The sequence below is a fragment of the Solea senegalensis genome, linkage group LG8 (genome assembly GCF_019176455.1).
Source record: "Solea senegalensis isolate Sse05_10M linkage group LG8, IFAPA_SoseM_1, whole genome shotgun sequence".
Taxonomy (NCBI): domain Eukaryota; kingdom Metazoa; phylum Chordata; class Actinopteri; order Pleuronectiformes; family Soleidae; genus Solea; species Solea senegalensis.
In genome coordinates this window covers 13,153,139-13,171,797 of record NC_058028.1, presented here as the reverse complement: position 1 = coordinate 13,171,797, position 18,659 = coordinate 13,153,139, and the positions used below count along the sequence as shown (strand labels likewise).

Genomic DNA, 18,659 nt, shown 5'->3' with positions numbered 1-18,659 from the left:
AGCTCATTTGTGTCCTATTAATAACTATGACCAAATTCCCTAATACATGAGAAATGTTTCCGTGCTAATGTAAGGGGTCAACGAATCCAATGTGTTCGTTACTGCAGCCAAAATCAAAGAAATACTTAAAGTAATGGAAAAAATATTTACATAAACTACCACATTGACTATCGAAAGTGCAGTAGTGTGCGTTATTGCAAAACGGGTTCACAGAAACTGGATGGAATGCACATTATTACTGCAATAATGTGAGAAAAAAAAGGGTAAAATCTAAAAATAAAACATGATTTTGATACATAGGTTAATAGACAAATGTACTATATTTACTTGCTAATTTTACTGTTTCAGGTAATCATCTGTTATAAACATGTGGATGTTAAATATAAATATTGGAACATGTGTACCTCTGCTATCCAAAGGAAATGTGAGAAAAAACAAAATATACATGTAAACATGAGGAAAATATGCAGTAAAACATAGCATACACCACAATTATACAGAGGAAAAGAAATAACAGAACGGAATAATCAATTTAACAAAACAGTCAAAACGAAACTAAAACGTCGATGTCCGCAGTTTGTTTTCATAATATTGCACAAAGGGGAGGTAGTTTTTATTCAATAGGTTAAACTTGTTTTGTGTTGAATATTTAAACAAGACAAACACGAGCGTTTGGCGCTCCACTCAAATCCTCGTGGGTGGTTTCCCGTCCTGGTGATGACGTAGCACTGAGGGGATTTCCACGTCCAGAAGCAGCCAATGAGAGACAACCCTCTCGCGGAAACACAGCTAACAGCGAAGCGACAAACGATTCAGAGCTAGCACGCCTCGTCACGACTGGGTATGACCGCCTAGAGCTCACCGTGTTGTCAGTCGAGTGTGTACCCGGTCCAAGGACAACGACGTCAGAGTTTCATGGTGTTTTAATGAGGACAGACGGTAACTGCTATGAGAGACATGGACATCTTCACGACTTCCACTGGTAGGTCGTGTTATTCTTTATTTGTTCTGTTTTATACAACACTACACATCATTTACACACTATGACGTATAAAGTTAACATATACGTAACACGATTAGTAACAGCGTCACATGTGAGATAAGATAAATTACAATTAAATGAATACAAGTAGTAAAGTAAAATAAAAAGTATATAGAGAGAGAGTCACTCGCTGTATAGTTGAATTTGCGAGTTAATATAACTCAGAATGTAGTATTAATTACAGTCAAATGTAATACACATGTAGTGTTATTATTAGTATAAATGTAAATGTCTATCTTTTGAATTGACATGGTAACAGACAACATGTAAAGGCTGATACTATGTACAAAACCCTGAGATTCTAAAATCTGTCCAGACAGTTTTTGACATACAGTATGAGACAACCAGTGGAACAAATGGGTGATATTTTTCTTTCTATGGTTGCAAACAGATGGAAACTTTGTAAATTACTCTGCGTGTGTGTGTGTGTGTGTGTGAAGGAGTGCTGACATCATCCTCAGACATGTGACCTGTCAGTGCACATGAGCCAACACCCATCTTGACAGGCTTTTACACTGTCACTGCTCTGCTCTGCTATTCCTCAATAACCACTGTTGTGTTCTGTTGTTTTTACTGATAGTTTCCTTTCTGTTCCGTTTGTCCCACAGAGCGAGGGCCGTCTGACTTCGGTGAGTTTAGATTCTTTTATGTCTTTTATGTGTGGGTTAGCGTGAGTGAGAGAGTGATGTCAGCCTTCACTGTGACCTGAGTTAAACTCACTCTCTGCTGCTGCTTCTTTATTGTGATGTTTGTCACAAAGCCTCTAAAAACTAAAAACGTGTGTCACATCAAGTGAACACAAGATAAGTTATTATTAAATACTCTGGCATATATGCACACTTCTCCTTTTTTGTTAGTGAGAGGTTTTTTTTCAAATTGTTCTTTCCATTTTTGATTTTCACAGCAGTTCTTCCATATTTTAACATATCTGGAAAGAAGAGCAATAGAAATAAATGAAAAATGTTGTTGTCATTGTATTCACCTGTAGAGTATAACATGAAAACAGAAAAACATTAAGATAACTTATTAAAACTTTGTTCATTAAAGGGGCTATATGTGAGGTAGGTGAAACTTTAGACACATAAACGAAGTACTGCAAACTATTGTGAAAATATTGTACTCCCAGTCTAACCTCTGCTGTATGAGAGGGCAGACATAATCAGACCTAAGGCAATTGTAGATATGAATATACAACATCAAATCGGATCTGTAATGAGTCAGTTGTTTTTTTTTGTAGATCTCATTGAGGAAATCATCACACAGGAGGGTGAGCAGTCAGTTGTCACCCTGCCCTTGCCCTGTCCCCCTCCTGCTGACCTCCTCCCCCAGACACCGTGCAGCCAGCTCCCCAGGATGCACCGACAGAGCTCCTCAAGGCTCTCACAGCCAGTGCTGGTCGCGAGAGGCACCGCACACCCGGTGAGTGGCTTCAGAAACATTCTGATCCTGATGGGTGTGCTCTTCAGCATGCTGTCAGAGTTGTCATTTGTGCAGTTGCCTGGTTTTATCCTCAAACAGTTTGTGGTTTCCTGACTGTTGGCACTTGGTAACACCCAACATGAAGGCGTTTCTTTCAGATGTGGGTGGGGGGAGTGAAGGAAGGTAAGGAGAGTTGCAACTGAAAGACATTGTAAAGGTGCATTTGAAAAGGTGTGAAAAAAATTTGACACCTTCATTTGGGGGTCACACGGTGGTGTAGTGGTTAGCACTCTCGCCTTGCAGCGAGAAGACCCGGGTTCGAGCCCCGGTTGGAACAAGGTCCTTTCTGCATGGAGTTTGCATGTTCTCCCCGTGTGTGCGTGGGTTCTCTCCGGGTTCTCCGGCTTCCTCCCACAGTCCAAAAACATGCAATGTGGGGATTAGGTAAATTGGACACTCTAAATTGACCATAGGAGTGAGTGTGAGAGTGACTGGTTGTTTGTCTCTATCTGTGTGGCCCTGCGGTGGACTGGCCAGGGTGTACCCCGCCTATCGCCCGATGTAGCTAAGATTGGCACGGCACCCCCCGCGACCCTCTGGTTGAGGATAAAGCGGTAGATGATGACTGACTGACTGACCTTCATTTGGTTTAGTTCACTTTCATAAGTGGACCAAACTGAAAATGTCACGTGGCAAGTTTGGGGCAGTATTGGCCGAAACAAGCACTGACTAGGAAGAAAAACAGCTGCGATTCACCGGTTTTCCTGCACTTTGGGCTGATGACGCTGCCAGGCTCTTCTCCTGATTCTCGTACTGAACGTACTGAACAAATATTTTTAATCAGGACGTGTCAGAATGGTCAGTTATGAGCTCTATGTGACCTTTTCTTAAAAAATTTGTGTGTTTGTACGTCGGTGAAATACGGTCTCTGACTAAATACAGCGACCTCTGGCCACAGTCTGATGCGAAGAGGTGCGAACACACAAACACACATTTGCTGACTTTATCCAGCACATTAGCTTCATATAAAAAATCCTCTGTAAAACACTGTGCTCCACTGTGCAGCCACGCACAGCACACTTGTCCCTCCGCGTTGACATAATACTGCTCTTCCTCCCTCGCTTGCACACAAACTCACTGGTGGGGCGGTAACATTCACGGTGAAATGCGCATGCTGTCGTCATAAGGTGCAGGGAATTCAACATCGCGTGTTTTATCGCCTATACTTACACTAAGGGGGACCACAAAAAAGGACTAGAATAGATGAAGCAATACGACATGGCACCATAAAAATATGAACTTCACCATTGGTCTAGCAAGGATACAATGACGAGGATTTAAAATGTGTCTACTGTGTATGTATTATATTGTTTTTAAGTGGCATAGAGGCTGTCACTCCTCCTCAGCATGCTTTTCTGTGGGAGGAGGCTGAGAGCAAAGGCTGGAAGAGGAGGAGGAGAGGGAGTGGTGAGGGTGACTTGGAAGAACTGTAACTTGACTCTTAATTTTAGTTTTCCGCCCCTTCTGTTTACAAGCCAAACCCACTGGGGGTTAAAGGTTACATTCTTCAAACCACAGTGCTTCTGCAGTTGGTCGATTTTTTTGTCAGGTCTAGCCGATTCCTCTCTTCCTGTACGCTGGCTCTGTTTGCCAGGCTTTTGTTTCGCTTCAGTGTTGTAAGGTATGCCCGTATTATTACGCTAACACAGTAACGTACAGTACATTTGTGGCTCGACAGGAAACTGTGAAACATGATCTCATGCAGAGGCATCATCCAGATCTTGGTTTAATGAGTTCTTGGCTTCTACACAGGCTGAAAAGGAGAAATTCTGCACGCTTCTTTGTTTCCTACAGGTTTGATCATTCATCTTTTTGTTTGACGCATTTATTTTTAATACTTTTTCTTTTTAATTTAAGGTCTCCAGAAGCCCCCCATGGTCGAACAATGACTGGGAGAGTAGCGAAAGTGAATGTAGCACAGAGAAAGAACACAGTCTATGTGAGGGTGGAAAAGCTTGATAGCCTGTGGTGTAACTGAAAGTCATTGAGCACATGCCTAACTCTACTGATACAAAGCACATGTATGAAGGATAAATATGCAGTGAGTCAGTTCAACAGCTTGGTTTTACTTTAAAAACATTCCTGTGGCTCAACCTTTTTCAGTTATTGTTAGTTGTATGATGTTGTTTGTAAAAAAGAGAGAAAGAGAGAATTGGCATCAGCCATAGAAAAACCTGTATGATTTCACCTCGACTTAATCTTTTGTTTGGGCTGCATTTTCTCTGTTTTTTTTATTCTGTGTCTATGAGATGTCAATGTAAGGTGTCTTTCATGTCTTCATGTGGTTTGTTGTTAAATTGAACCGATGAATCTAATATTTCTGGCAAAATTAATTAAATTGATTATACAGCCATTTTTGCAAGATGTCTGTTGTTTATGCAGCATCTTGGACAGGTGTCTCTTGTTAATGCAGCCATGTTGGACAGGTGTCTGTTGTTTATGCAGCCATTTTGGACAGGTGTCTGTTGTTAATGCAGCCATGTTGGACAGGTGTCTGTTGTTTATGCAGCCATCTTGGACAGGTGTCTGTTGTTTATGCAGCCATCTGTCCATTGTTTATGCAGCCATCTTGGACAGGTGTTCTTTGCATGACGCGTTTTCAAACTTCAATGCGCTTGTGATTAAGTTGCGTTTTTGTTTCCACAGCCAACCTTCCCTCAGTCCTTGCAGCAGCTGAGTGATTCCAAAGAGATGGCGTCAGCTCCTCCTTCCAGAGCTGCTACCTCTCCTGCCAGTTCATCTCGCCCTGGTCATGGTTTGCGTTTGCCGCACCACAGGGGTGGGGTTTCATCTAAAAACCGGGGTGACACCAGTATGCTGGAGCGGGTTCTGGAGAAGCCCAGGCTGGTGGTAGTGGAGGAGCCCAAGGACAGAGGCATGAGGTTTCGGTACGAATGTGAAGGACGCTCCGCTGGCAGCATCCTGGGAGTGTCCAGCACTGAGACTAACAAGACTCAGCCTACAATTGAGGTACAACCAGCATTACATTGATGTGTCTTAGTGTTTGCCCACAGTTACCACACAGTTTGTTTACTGAGTGCACATAAACCACCATGCAGATGGTGTGAATGGGTGGAGCTGGAAAGATGTGGGTTGATGGAGGCAAATAGAAAGTCCCCACAAATCCCATCTCAAATGTGGTCAATGGCAGGCAGCTTATACATCGTCTGCATACTCACAACAAACACAGCCCCTCATGAAAACACTATTGCTCAATTAGTGGACACATTTGAATTCAAATTGGTAAATTCAAAATGCAGATTTTAGAATTGTAAATATAGTTAAATTGGGCTTGATTATTATTATAATTGTTGTTGTTATTTTTGTGGCTTGAATGGTTTTAATATCAGTCATCAGTCATCATCTAACCGCTTTATCCTCCACCAGAGGGTCGCGGGGGTGCTGTGCCAATCACAGCTACATCTGGCAATAGGCGGGGTACACCCTGGACAGTTCGCCAGTCCATCGCAGGGCCACACACAACTAGAGACAAACAACCATTCACTCTCACACTCACTCCTATGGTCAATTTAGAGTGTCCAATTTACCTAATCCCCACATTGCATGTTTTTGGACTGTGGGAGGAAGCCGGAGAACCCGGAGAGAACCCACGCACACACAGGGAGAACATGTAAACTCCATGCAGAAAGGCCCTTGTTCCAACCAGGGCTCGAACCCGGGTCTTCTCGCTGCAAGGCGAGAGTGCTAACCACTACAGCACCGTGTGGCCCTGGTTTTAATATATTCATTAATATTAATATTTCTCAGAAAATAACTGCCACATATACTGATGATCACATTTGGATCACATTGGGAACAAAATGGAGAAATGTTTTCCAAATGAGTCAGTGATAACACAGAGGAACAGACGGGGGAGGGGAGCCAAAAAGGAAGAACATTTAATATGCACAAAGACAAACAATGGTACAAATAACAGAAAAGAAAGGAAACTTGAACTATTTTGAAAAGGAAAAAGGCAGATGTGCTTTTCACTGCCATATGTGACAGAAGATGACATATTGTTAACTTTGACATTAACATTTAATAAGCTGAAGTTAAAGTCACTGGCCTAATTCTTTTTTTATGATCATCGTTACGATTTTCTGGAATCATTTATTATTCTGTCCCTCTTTCAGATCCAGGGTCCCGTTGAAGGCTTAAAGAGGGTCAAAGTCACTGTTTCCTTGGTGACCAAAGATCTTCCCCACCGGCCTCACCCCCATTGCCTTGTGGGTAAAGACTGCCCGTTGGGTTCAGGAATCTGTGTGGTCACAATCAACCCTAACAGCAACCGACGTCATAGGTGCACATCCATCTCACTTTTATCTCTATTGTCATAGTCATCCTCAGGAGTAAAGGTGAAGACTTTTCACCTCTCATCTCAGAGGCTTCTTCACTTCTGGAATTAAAGAACTACTAAGTCCAGTTTGCCTACAGCTAACTCCTAAAGATCTCTTCCATTTGTGACAAATACACTTCTTTTTAACTTTTTAATTTTATGCTAAATTTAACTTGCAGCTTTGCCAACCTTGGCATCCAGTGTGTGAGGAGGAAAGAGCTTGACCTTTCACTTCAGAAAAGAAGAAGCCAAAATATCGACCCCTTTCAAAGTGAGTGGGACACACACAGACGTATGCACACACTCTCCTGCCTCCTCTTTCTATTCACACAGTTCCTTCTGCGTTGAAATTCACCGAGAATGTGCATGTCTTTGTCCCGCAGCCGGTCACACAAAGGGCATAGAGGATCTGGACATGAACGCGGTGCGTCTGTGTTTCCAGTGTGAACTTGAGTGGGAGGACAGCAGAAAGGACAGTCTCAGCCCAGTGGTGTCCTCTACAATTTATGACAAGAGTGAGACGCTGCCAAACACACAAACATCTGTGACTCTTGTCCACACTGTAACCCATGGATCTACAATGTAGTCTCATTTATTTTTTTATTTTTTTATTTCACAGAGGCTACAACTACGTCACAGCTGAAGATCACCTGTTTGAACCAATACAGAGGTTCCTGCATCGGCAAGACTGAGATCTACATGTTGTGTGACAAAGTGCAGAAAGGTGAGAGGGAAACTTTCATTTAATTTAACAAGCTTGCCTGATTGTTTGTTACATATTCTGCAGTAGGCCAGGCAGAGTACTGGAACTGTACATTCTCCTGGCAGCTCTGGTGATTATTGTCAGGCAGTTTCCTCCTGATTAACACGGCCCGCCACCTGTCCACTGATCCACAGATGACATCGAGATCATATTCCGACGGGGGTCGTGGAAGGCGAACGGTGAGTTCGCCCAGACAGACGTACATCGACAGATTGCCATCGTGTTTAAGACTCCGCCCTACCAGGACCAGAACATCGGAGAGGAGATTGACGTCAGCGTCTCGCTGCGTCGCGTTTCGGACCAGATGGAGAGCGAATCGGTTACCTTCACATACCTGCCTCACAACCCAGGTCAGTAGTGACCGTGTGTATGATGCTGAATTGTTGCTCTTTGAGTTTATTTTACAACCTTTTACTCCTGTTTGATCATTTGTTTTGTAAATATTTCCAAACTGTTTCCCATTTCAGATCCATATGAGGTGAGGCGGAAAATTAGAATCAAGTCAGACATCGGTTTCAGGGAGAAGCCTTGTTTAACAGGTGAGACTTGGACATTGTCCTCTATTTCTTTCTCTTTTCTTTTTTTTTCTTTTTTCTGGTGTGTAGGAGAATTTAGTGGGTCAACAGTGTCAGCCAAAGATTATTTTCTCGATTAATCAAGTAATTGGTCCATAAAATGTCAGAAAATGATGTTGATCAGTGTTTCCCCAACCTGGAAATGATGATGTCCTCAAATGTCTTGTTTTGTCCACAAACTAAAATGATTCAGTTTCAATTTCTTAGTTTTATGGAGCAAAAAAACAAAACAAGAATATGTTCACATTTAAGAAGCTAACAAAAATCCGGAAATTAGATTTAGAATCGATTATCAAAATGGTTATTTTGATTTTGAAATGGTAATTGATTTAGTAATTGATTAATCAAGTAATTGTTCCTACTGACACCTCTGGGATCTTCCAGGAAGAATCCGATGTCCTTAACTAAGTTTGACATTCTCTACTCTAGGCTGAACATTTGATTGTTGATTGATTGATCGTCTATGCAAATTTAAAAGATGCATGTCGTAAACAATACAATAGACCGAGTAGTAGTAGCAGTAGTGGTAGAAGTAGAAATGTAAAATTTATAAAATAAAATGCCTTTATCAATACATTATGTTTAATATTAACTATTATTTGTTTGTTACCTTCCTCTTCCATGGAGGATCATTTGTCATACAACGTCAGCCTTAGATGCCACTAAATCCTACACACTGGTCCTTTTGATATTTTCATCCAAAAATAATTCAGCACTGTTCTCTACCCATTACCTGACCTTTCATGGTTGTATTTTCTCTGTAACACGATCAGTTTCGCCTCACACAGCAGAGTGTGCACCTGCAGCAGAACAGCCCTTCCCGTTCCTGCAGCCTCTCAATGTGATGTCTTCTGACAAGAGGCTTTGTGTTGCCCAGCCTGCCAACTCTGCCGCTTTGGCGGACACTTGTTACAACATGCCCCAGGACCCAAACAACCACACACACGACGAGATGACCATCATTAACCAGTTGCTAGAAATACCATTATTGGATATGCTTTTCGAGTCCACCATTGACATGCCCTGTGAATTTGACGAGGAGTCCAACGGAAACTCAACATTAACCAGCATGGACACAAACTTTCACCAGAACTTTGGCTCCTGCGCTCAGGACTTTACCCAGTACAGCGACTTGCAGTTCAACATGCTCGTCAATGAGAACCAGAATCTGAAGTCAGAGCAACAGGAAAACCTGTCTACTGTGGTTCATGTGAAGGAAGAGGCGCTATGAGGGTGTGAAAGTCAGGACTACACCGCATTGTTAAAGTACTCTTCTTACTTTACAGGAATAGCTTGACAGTTTGGGAAAATGTGCTTATTCTCCCTTCTGTCAAGAATTAGAGTTCACAATTATCAACAGCTAGACGACATCCACAAGACTCAGTTTTCATTCAAAAATGCATCCAGATACACCTGCCGTCCACATTACCAAAGCAGTTTAAATTGCAGTAAACCGAACATTTTAAAAATGCTGCTGTTGAGTTTGAAAACCTTTGTCAGGTCGGGCAGAAAAGAGATCATGTCAGTTACACGCATTTGCTCACTGACTGGTTCTCATCCGCCACAACTCCACTATCTGGGAATGAACAACTCTGAACTCTTACTTGAATCTTAAGTCATCCTTTAAAAAGGAGAGAACCAGCTTCCTGTTTACACTGGGACCAATCTGTTTATTTTCAGGTGTGTTAGTATGAACGCAGATTACTTCTTAATTTTCAAAGGAAAACACAGGAGTTCGGATGTAGCCCTAGTCTTCAGTAGTGCATCTAAAGCTCTTTATAAAATATGAACTCGCTGCAAGAAAGAGGACGTACACTTCTCATGATGCCAACCTATTTCTTTAACCGCTTCTTTATCATGAGCTAGAAAATATGATCATGATACTGCTTGAACTCTGTAATGTGTTTGTAAAGTAATTAGGTTTTCTCCTTGCTCTCCTTTGCCCTCTCCTCCCTCTGCCTTTATTGTTGCCTGAAAGCCTCGCTGGTCAAGGCTTCATTGATTACAAACAGGCGAACTGTATATTTCTCTGCAAGTGCTGCTACCTTTCATTTTGATTCTTAAGGTCAGAAAAAGGTGATTCTCCTTGACCCAACATAGAACCCCTTCAGTAAATGAGACCAATTCCTGTCATGTCATGTTTGCATGAGAGCTGTTTTGTTTACTGGATACTAGAAGAACTCAGTAGTAGTAGTAAAAAAGTCTCAAATACTTGTTTAATAATATCCTTGTGCTTCATCAGTCACTGTTTTCAGTGCTTTCTCTGTGTTGGTTTCTTTTGTTCTCCAGCTTCAATTTTGTGCTATTATGAATTTCTACTTGCACCATGTCACTTGTCAAACGTCGCCCCCTTGCTGGGGCACTGAAGTGTAAATATGAAAAACAAGAAAAGAGTGATTAAAATCTTAACGTGTCACTGCTTTTGTAATGATTATTTTCAAAACAAGAGGGATTAAGAAGATTTTGAACGTGACCTTCCTTTATCTGCCTGCCTACACACATTCCTAACCTGCAAGCTCACTTATAAAAACAATGACTGTTGGCAACAACATCGTGTGGTAGGTGGTTTCATTCTTCTAGTCAACTTTTTACTCATGGTGTGCTTGGTTTTTGGGAACCTTGCACTGTTAAGTCCGCCATGTCACAATTTATAGTGACTCACACTGGAAAAAAATAGAATTTCTCCTTTTCTTCTGAGCTTTTCTTTTCTTTTTTTAATCACCCAGTCATCTGTAAGGGCTAATTTAAAAAAAAAAATTGGCCTTTTTTATACACCTGCCGTCCACATTACCACAGCAGTTTAAATCCCAATAAACACAACATTTTTTTTTTTTAAAATCCATTTTTTAAGATTTGTTTTCAAATAGCTTCCACGTTGCCACGTGAAGAAAGGTGATTCAAGTTACTTTAATCGTGGCATTATTGTTGGCATCCACTGAGGAACTTAACTGACTCAACTTTGGAACTGTGATTAAGATTTTCTAACTGTGAAGGCAAGAATTACACCTCTCAGTATACAGCCTGCTGGAATTAATTAGAAGAACCACAGAGTTTACAGAGAATGGTCCAAAAAAGAGAAAGTGTTGTTGATGCTATAGGTCAGAGGAGAATGTCCAGACTGATTTGAAATGATAGAGAGGCAACAGTAAGTCTAATAACCCTTTTTTTTTTACACTTACACAAAGGTTTGCAGAAGACCGTCTCCAACTGAAGCAGATGGACCACAGCAGGTGCAACTTCTGCCTGTTTATTACACACCATGTGTACCTAATAAAGTGGCTGGTGAGTATATTAGTATTTTAGTGTGAATATATGTAAATGTAATTTAGAGTCATTATGGTGAACATAGAAGGCTGGTCAGTGTTGCTTGTACCTTTAGTCATGTTCAATCTTCCATCTGTGCAGCTAGCGACGGTGTTGAATATCGCAGGTGTTAGATTTCTGGCTCTGACCTTCACTGTTGACTTGACCTGAAAACAGATGATTTACAATCACTGGGAAAATCCACACTGGGCTCATCTCCAAGGCCTTTGACGCACACACGCACACACACCATTTCCTGTGAAATGGTACCATACCCTGCTGGTTAGACTTGTTTGGACATGTCCATACTATCAACACATGATACACAGTGAATTTGTGCTACTCCCCACTGGACGAGAGTTTGAATAGTCTGGAGGTGAAATAAAGAACTAAGGTTTTTTTAATGAAAATAAATGTGTACCAGCAGCCACTGCACCTGGGACAGCAGGTGTCTTAACGCTTCACAAAAGTTTACTAGTGTCCTATTGACAATAATATAAAACAGAGACAAGGAGGAATCTTCATTCATGAGAAGATGTAACTTCATATTAAACACATTTATGTAAGGTCCTGTGTGTGACACTTAGGAGGCTTTATTGGAAGAAACTGAGTATATACCACCAGTGGTACATGAGCTTCTGCTGCTGATAATAACATATAAACTCAATTTGTATAGCACCTTTCATACAAGGATTGCAGCAATAAAAGCAAATACAACAATAAAACAAAACACTGGGTGGAATGAAAAGGAAGTCAAAACCCTGTTTTAATTTTGAGATCAAACAGAAGATGCAAATAAAGCAGTAAAATACAACACGGGGTATAATAAACTAGGAAAAGGCTAGAGTCAAGAGGTTAAAGTCAACACAGGGTGGAATAAAAAGGAGCTGGTTGAAGGCTAGAGTAAAAAGATAAGTTTTAAGCCATCTTTTAAAAATATCTAGTAAGGCAGCATCCCTAATTTTCTTTCGGTACTTGGAATAAAACCAGAAATACTGTTCTACCGTATACACAAGGGTATGTGATCGGAGTGGTGCTGAGGAATTTTTAGCAGAGTGCGTAGAAAATTAAACAATAAACAAAACAAAAAATAATAATAATTAGAGTCACCTTATCTCTCGCTTCATTTTTATCTAATTTCACTATACCAGTGTCAGAGAGCAAATTATCTTTGTGAAAATGACCTGTGAAAAGTCTGTAGTCGACTTTGCGCGACCTATTTACACCACTGTATTTTCTCAGGTGGTACTTGATATAACACGTTTGAGAAGCATTGGAATATATTGTATGTTTTTATAAGCATATAATAAATAGCTATAAAACATAAAGATTGTCAGGTGTTTGGTATTTTTAGAATAAGTCATTTACACAAGGAGCTTGCTTTACACGGGCTGCCGTCCTGCAACGCCATGTTTCTACTGTAGCCTGAACTATCAAACCAGTGTGTATTTTGAAGCTTACTACACAAAAGAAGGTGAATGTCATCATTTCTGGTACAGTTCCTTGATGCACTTGGGAAAGGGAGGCCTGAGTGGAGGAGTCCTCAATATGTATCTACAGTTAAAACCTTTAATTCTTAAAGTCGTTGCTGATTAAGTCAAGATATTTGTGTCATACTAAATGAACGTACAACATTATAAATATACAACATTGACAGTAGTAAGAACTAAGCCAGCTGTAGAGATGATCCTGCAGCAGTCTGGTGCAAACTTTCAGTTTTGTGATTTATGCAGGTGTCTGTTGGTTCACGGAGACTCTGGGGAATACTGAGCTCGCGGGGTGACTCATGTGTGGTGAAACGGATGTAATGCAGAAATGGTGATAACAGAAATGCTGAACCGCAGAGCTTGCAAGATCTTTAACCTTAACAGTGTTCTAACTATTGCCCTAAAAATATTAATGAAATCTCTCAGGCTCACCAGAAAAACTGGTTCACTAGTCACACCCACTCTCTTAGATGATCACATCAGTTCCCCAGGAAATTCAGTAAATGACACTGGTGCCATGCTGTTTTTGATTTTTCAAATGACATGTAAATACCTGACAAATGAAGCTTCTCCTTCATTTTGCTTGTAAAAATTCAATATCATCACATAGTTTATCTCAACAGTTAAGTCAGATGTTCCTCAATAACCTGTTTGTCAAATAAGGAGAAACAACTAACACATTAGTAACATTAGAGGCTTTTAAAAAAAAAAAAAAAATTGATATTGAACATGTGCACAATATGAAAGGGTAATTCCAGACTATGATTGTATCCATACACAGATTCAATCTTTCAATTTACAGGTGCCAGATTTGTTTTTCTCTTGCAAATTACAACACCCACGGGAGTCCCCAGCTCTGTAAGGACTTCCCATTTTACTATAATAGCATGCTCTAACCGCAGCAACTGAACACCAATACAACTGATGCAGATCAGACGAGCAGTGCTGAAATTGAAACATGGCGAGAAACTGCTTCTTTTCAACCTCAAACTTCATCCCTCCCACATTCATTGACATGAACACCATAAAAAACTAATGTCACAAAGATCTTTTTAACTGTAAAACAGGTGTGACTTTTTATGGCTGCATCTTGGCTCCATCTAGTGGATATCACAGGAATCAATCTCTGATGCATTCCTGAAAAGGTGAAAAATAATCAGTCAAAACCTTCCCATAGAACTCATTAAAGAGTGTAATTACGCAAAATGTCACTTATTTTTGCTTAAATTATATCATGGAGACAATTGGTGAAAAATGTGAACCGTTTTCAATAAAAGGAGAACAGGTTAACATGAGCAATAAAATAGGGACTTTATTTATTCACATAAGCGTCTTCTGGTCAGATGCTGGGAAGTAGACACTGATTCAAGCTTGTTCCTTTATTTCCAAAAGTCTCAAGCACTGGTCTTGACAAAAGAGAGACTTAAAAAATAAATACGCATTATTCCAACATCACCGTGTCCTTTTTGTGGAAAAGTGCAGGAGGATCTCCTGCAAACGTTGGTGACTCAAAGTCCCACAACCTTCTAGAGAAGCTTGACAGAACCTGCTTCATTTCTCAGTACGATAAGCTGCATCTGTCCCAGGTCATCATTTCTTCTCTGTGATGTGTGGCTCTGACAGTTTTTGGACAAGCAGCTCCTCCACCAGTTCCTCCACACAGACCTTAAAAAGCGGCTCAGGTTCCTAGAGGACAAAAGTCAGAATGAAATGGATTCAGAACACAGTGCTATTTGTATTTGTTGAGCTTCATTAGACATCAAGTTACCATTAATGCTCAACAAATACTTGACCTGACCACCTGCTTTTGTCTCCAAGGATTTTAGTCTCCACCTCTTTGGCCGAGGTTCTAGAATAACTAAAGCAAAAAGAAGGCGTGCCAGAGCTTCTTTTATTCCTGCAGCTATTAAAAAGCTTCACTTACCTGGCTAACTTGCTGTTCTTTCTGTTCTTATCTTAGATGATGAAGTATATCTGATCTGAACTGACCACCCTACTCAGTGAAAATATTAGATATGTTCTCAAATGTCACACAGGAGGAGCACGACTTAAGATGTGGACATTGGATTGAGTGTGTTTGGAGACTTGGTTACCTTGTGCTCCAGTTGCTTCTGCTTCTCAACAGCCTCCTCCAGACTCAGACCCACCCACTCTGCTTCCTCCTCTGGAATCTCAAACTGCTGCTCGGACAAAAATATTAATTTGTTTTAAAAATCACAGCTCTATCTCTTGAGCTATAACTGGGAAAACACCAAGATTAACCAACACGATTGAGGGGGTAAGCATTCAACACATCTAGGATCAATCGATGGACTGACCTTGTATTTGTCATAAACCTTCTGTCTTTTGACAGCATCGCTGGGGTAGAGTTCTGTGTTTCTGCGTACTAGCCGAAGCAACATGGCCCTCTTCAGGTCCATTCCCAGCTTGGAGTTCAGGACTTCCTTTGGTGACTAAAAGGAAGGGGACATTACAGTAACATCAAACTATATGCAAAATGTTTTTTTTTTTGGAAACTAACAGGTAGTGGCAGTGCTGTCTTACTTTTAGAATATAAAAGTCAAAGCCGTAGGCTGCATCGATGAGATCCAGAGTGCGGGCTGTGACGGTGATGGTGAACTTGTGATCGAGGATTTCGCTGTACAACTCCCTTTTGAAGAGCTGTGGTCTCCAAGTCTTTTTTAGACGATTGGACATCTACAGAGAGAGACTATTCAGTCTAGGTAGGTACTCATGTACACATAACTAAAGTTATTACTATGAAATATTAACTACATCATTTAAAGGTGGAATTGTGTCAACATGAATCTGAATTAGACAGAATTACACAGGCAACATTTTACGTATTTCTGTTGACACAGCATTTAACATGAAGAGTGGTGGAAGACCAACCTTATGGACAGTACATAATCATAATCGTATAGAGGACAGGAAATACAAGATTTTTCTTCTCCTTTCAATTGTGATCCTTGATATTATGAAGTATAACCTACTACTGATCACAGCTTCACACAACTCTCTCTGTGTTTCTCAATGTAGCGGTGTATAGATCTAATGTCGCTTGTTGACATTCCTAAGCTGCACACATGGATTTGTTTTATCTCAATAATACAGACAGAGCAGAGACCAAAAAAACCATAAAAATAATGTCACGTCGTTTCTGTTCACGAAGACAAAATACAAGCAGAATAATATTATCATACCAACACAATGCAGCTTTCAAATCGAGGTTGCAACTAACAATTTTCAATTGTGATAAAACATCCGACTAGTTTCTTGGGTAAAGGTAAGCTAATTGGAAAAAATGTCTTATACAACACAACAGGAATAGGATGTCTGATTAGTCCCGCAGTGGGGTCACAGCAGCAAAGACAGTAAAGATAATACATAATAAAAAGGCATTTCCAAGAAAGTACAATACATAAAGATATTAACATGTATGACAAAAGAAAGACTCACTTTGTCATTGTTGGCATATCTGAAACCACTTATCCAGCCTTCGCCACCCCACAAGCCATCCTGCGATTGTGGAGGGTAGAAGATAGGGACTGGCACATCCTGCACCCGTTCTTTCAGACCGGTCTTTGGGTTGGCTCTGTACTTCACTCCCAGGGGTCTCCAGTGGACAGCGGGGGGCTCTTTTGGCTCCAGAGACTTCAGGTAATGTTTAGGGAGGCGAGCATAAATACCTTGCTTCAGTTTCAGGGCGTCCCAGATTTTGGGAGGGAATTTATGAAGAGGCATCACTAAGTGTCTTTTTAAGTCAAACCTGAAAGACACAATAGGAAGAAGATGAAACATTATCAACATCATTAGTGGTTGTTGGGTTCTGTACAAATATAGGCAAAGCACAGATAAACAGGGACAGTCATACAAATTCATTGCCAAAACGTAAGTGAAATGTTAAGTGATTGTTAAGTGTGTTTTAGGGGCATTGTGTTTATATCGTGAATCTCTAATATTTTGAAATAGTCGCGACACCTCCAATGTACACACGTCACGTGTGGACAAACAAGTAAAACATGACTTACTAACAGACAGTAACAGTAATATTAGATGCGTTCATAAGCAGTACTTATAAACTTACTTAATTATAAGTAATTGCTTATAATAAACACCCACAAGTCTCTTTCTTTACCTTTCTCGTTAGCACGAGGCTAGCTGGCACACGTCAACAACATAGATATAAGTCGTTTTATTTGTTCTCTGTGGGTTCGATAAAAGATCGACAATAAGTTCAAATGTCCATCTTACCGGGCGATGAGAAAACAGCGCCCTACGCCAAATGGAAAATAATTTTTTAATTCACGACACCGCTAAATGAGGCAAGGACAACACGGGCGAATCCTACAGTCCACACTGATGGTACCGCCTACATCGGCGAGGGAGGGAGCTGTTTGGTCGAACCTCAAAAAGAGTCACATTGATTGGCTTACTTTATTTTCATAATATATATGTGTACTTCCGGGCAAACCGGATGTAAATCTAAAACCCTGTAGCCGTCGTCAAAATGCGTCAGCGCAGCGACTTGGGCTGTCTCCTACGGTCTACCGCGACTCCTTCGTAGTTGGCCAACGTTAGCTTGGTTGGGAGGGACAGATCTGGTGGATCTTTCGCGGCCGACATAACAATTATTTGCGCGCCAGCGTCAAATACAAACAAGATGGCAGAGGGAGAGGGACGTGTTGCGGCTGGGAGTTCGTTTTGAAATGTAAGCATGACAAAACGTCGTGCCGCTACTGATTAAGCACAAGTCACAACACTGACCGCCGCTTGTGAGCTTTCTTAAAATTATGCACATCAATAAGGTATAAAAGGAAGTAACATAGTCTAAACAAACACACACACCAGACCATTTTTCACACACAAAAACTACCTTAAAGTGTCTTATTGTCCTAAACAAAATATTTCCCCTAAACTATACTGTATACTATGCAGAACTGTATTACTGGATAGTGTGCAATACTAAATTGCAGCAACATAGTTTCATTCAAACCTTTGCTATTTATTTTAAAATTCACATTTAACATACATATACATATTAAAATATATATGTATGTGGTAATAGAATATCGATATGTTTTGTACTTGGGGCCCTACACACTCTGCGTACTCTGCCCCTGTACTAAAACTACTAATACATCTTCCCCTGATGTCTTTTTTCTCTGAATAGTACTATTTTGGAAAGAATGGACCTGCAGGAAAATGTTACTCCCTTGCAGGCCCAAAAAAAATGGAACAACTTAAAAAGGAAATATAAAGTACGTATACAGTATGTAGTATGTATATATTAGTTTGATAAGTCTTTAATGATTGAATCCTCCCTTTCAGGATTGCAACTGTCCAGGGTCAGGGGAAGGAGTGGGTGGGAAGCCCACTGCTGCAACTTGGCCCTGGTATATCCTCATGGATGAGGTTCTGGGACAGAAGCACCCCATTGCTCTGCCTGTCAGGCCTCCATCCCTGAGGACAGACCAGGGCCAAGATCAGCAGTGGGTGAAGAGGAGGATGATGATGAAGATGATGAGGAGGAGCACCCAAACAGACCAGAACCTAAGAGGAGGCAACAGAAAAGGAAGAGAGACAGGGAAGGTGAACTGATCAACCTCGTCAGGGAACACATGAGGCAACGGAGAGAGAAAGGAAATGAGGATGGAGAGAATCCTCTCCC

At 40.8% G+C, this 18,659-nt stretch overlaps 2 protein-coding genes across 6 annotated transcripts; one reads left to right on the top strand and one right to left on the bottom strand.

Moving 5' to 3' along the window:
• The first annotated feature begins 799 nt into the window (after positions 1 to 799).
• relb (v-rel avian reticuloendotheliosis viral oncogene homolog B) lies at positions 800 to 10,614 on the top strand. 4 transcript variants are annotated; one of them, XM_044032938.1, is made up of 11 exons: positions 800 to 982; positions 1,651 to 1,671; positions 2,280 to 2,461; positions 5,168 to 5,491; positions 6,658 to 6,824; positions 7,040 to 7,131; positions 7,244 to 7,375; positions 7,480 to 7,584; positions 7,758 to 7,973; positions 8,091 to 8,162; positions 8,972 to 10,614. In XM_044032938.1, the coding sequence occupies exons 1-11, from the start codon at positions 949 to 951 to the stop codon at positions 9,427 to 9,429; spliced, it is 1,803 nt and encodes a 600-aa protein (XP_043888873.1). In that variant the 5' UTR covers positions 800 to 948; the 3' UTR covers positions 9,430 to 10,614. The 4 variants fall into 4 exon arrangements, with proteins under 4 accessions (XP_043888873.1, XP_043888876.1, XP_043888877.1 ...); XM_044032941.1 differs by lacking the exons at positions 800 to 982; positions 1,651 to 1,671; positions 2,280 to 2,461 and adding exons at positions 3,675 to 4,142; positions 4,274 to 4,315; XM_044032942.1 differs by lacking the exons at positions 800 to 982; positions 1,651 to 1,671; positions 2,280 to 2,461 and adding an exon at positions 3,675 to 4,142.
• A 3,660-nt stretch (positions 10,615 to 14,274) lies between these two features.
• mrpl28 (mitochondrial ribosomal protein L28) lies at positions 14,275 to 17,371 on the bottom strand. Of its 2 annotated transcripts, none has more exons than XM_044031351.1 (6): positions 17,243 to 17,371; positions 16,448 to 16,757; positions 15,533 to 15,685; positions 15,307 to 15,441; positions 15,082 to 15,168; positions 14,275 to 14,674 (listed from the first exon to the last, which is right to left on the bottom strand). In XM_044031351.1, exons 2-6 carry the CDS (start codon positions 16,730 to 16,732, stop codon positions 14,579 to 14,581), a joined length of 756 nt encoding a protein of 251 aa, XP_043887286.1. In that variant the 5' UTR covers positions 16,733 to 16,757; positions 17,243 to 17,371; the 3' UTR covers positions 14,275 to 14,578. The 2 variants fall into 2 exon arrangements, with proteins under 2 accessions (XP_043887286.1, XP_043887287.1); XM_044031352.1 differs by lacking the exon at positions 17,243 to 17,371 and adding an exon at positions 17,127 to 17,236.
• Positions 17,372 to 18,659: the final 1,288 nt, after the last annotated feature.

Excerpts from the sequence above, each read along its gene's own strand:
- relb (XM_044032938.1), top strand. The coding sequence starts at position 949 with ATGAGAGACATGGACATCTTCACGACTTCCACTG. Across the intron at positions 983-1,650 it reads CATCTTCACGACTTCCACTG|AGCGAGGGCCGTCTGACTTC; the intron begins GTAGGTCGTGTT and ends TTTGTCCCACAG. Across the intron at positions 7,376-7,479 it reads CTCTACAATTTATGACAAGA|AGGCTACAACTACGTCACAG; the intron begins GTGAGACGCTGC and ends TTTATTTCACAG.
- mrpl28 (XM_044031351.1), bottom strand. The coding sequence starts at position 16,732 with ATGCCTCTTCATAAATTCCCTCCCAAAATCTGGGACGCCCTGAAACTG. Across the intron at positions 15,169-15,306 it reads AGGTTTATGACAAATACAAG|CAGTTTGAGATTCCAGAGGA; the intron begins GTCAGTCCATCG and ends TTGTCCGAGCAG. Across the intron at positions 14,675-15,081 it reads AGAAGCAACTGGAGCACAAG|GAACCTGAGCCGCTTTTTAA; the intron begins GTAACCAAGTCT and ends TTTGTCCTCTAG.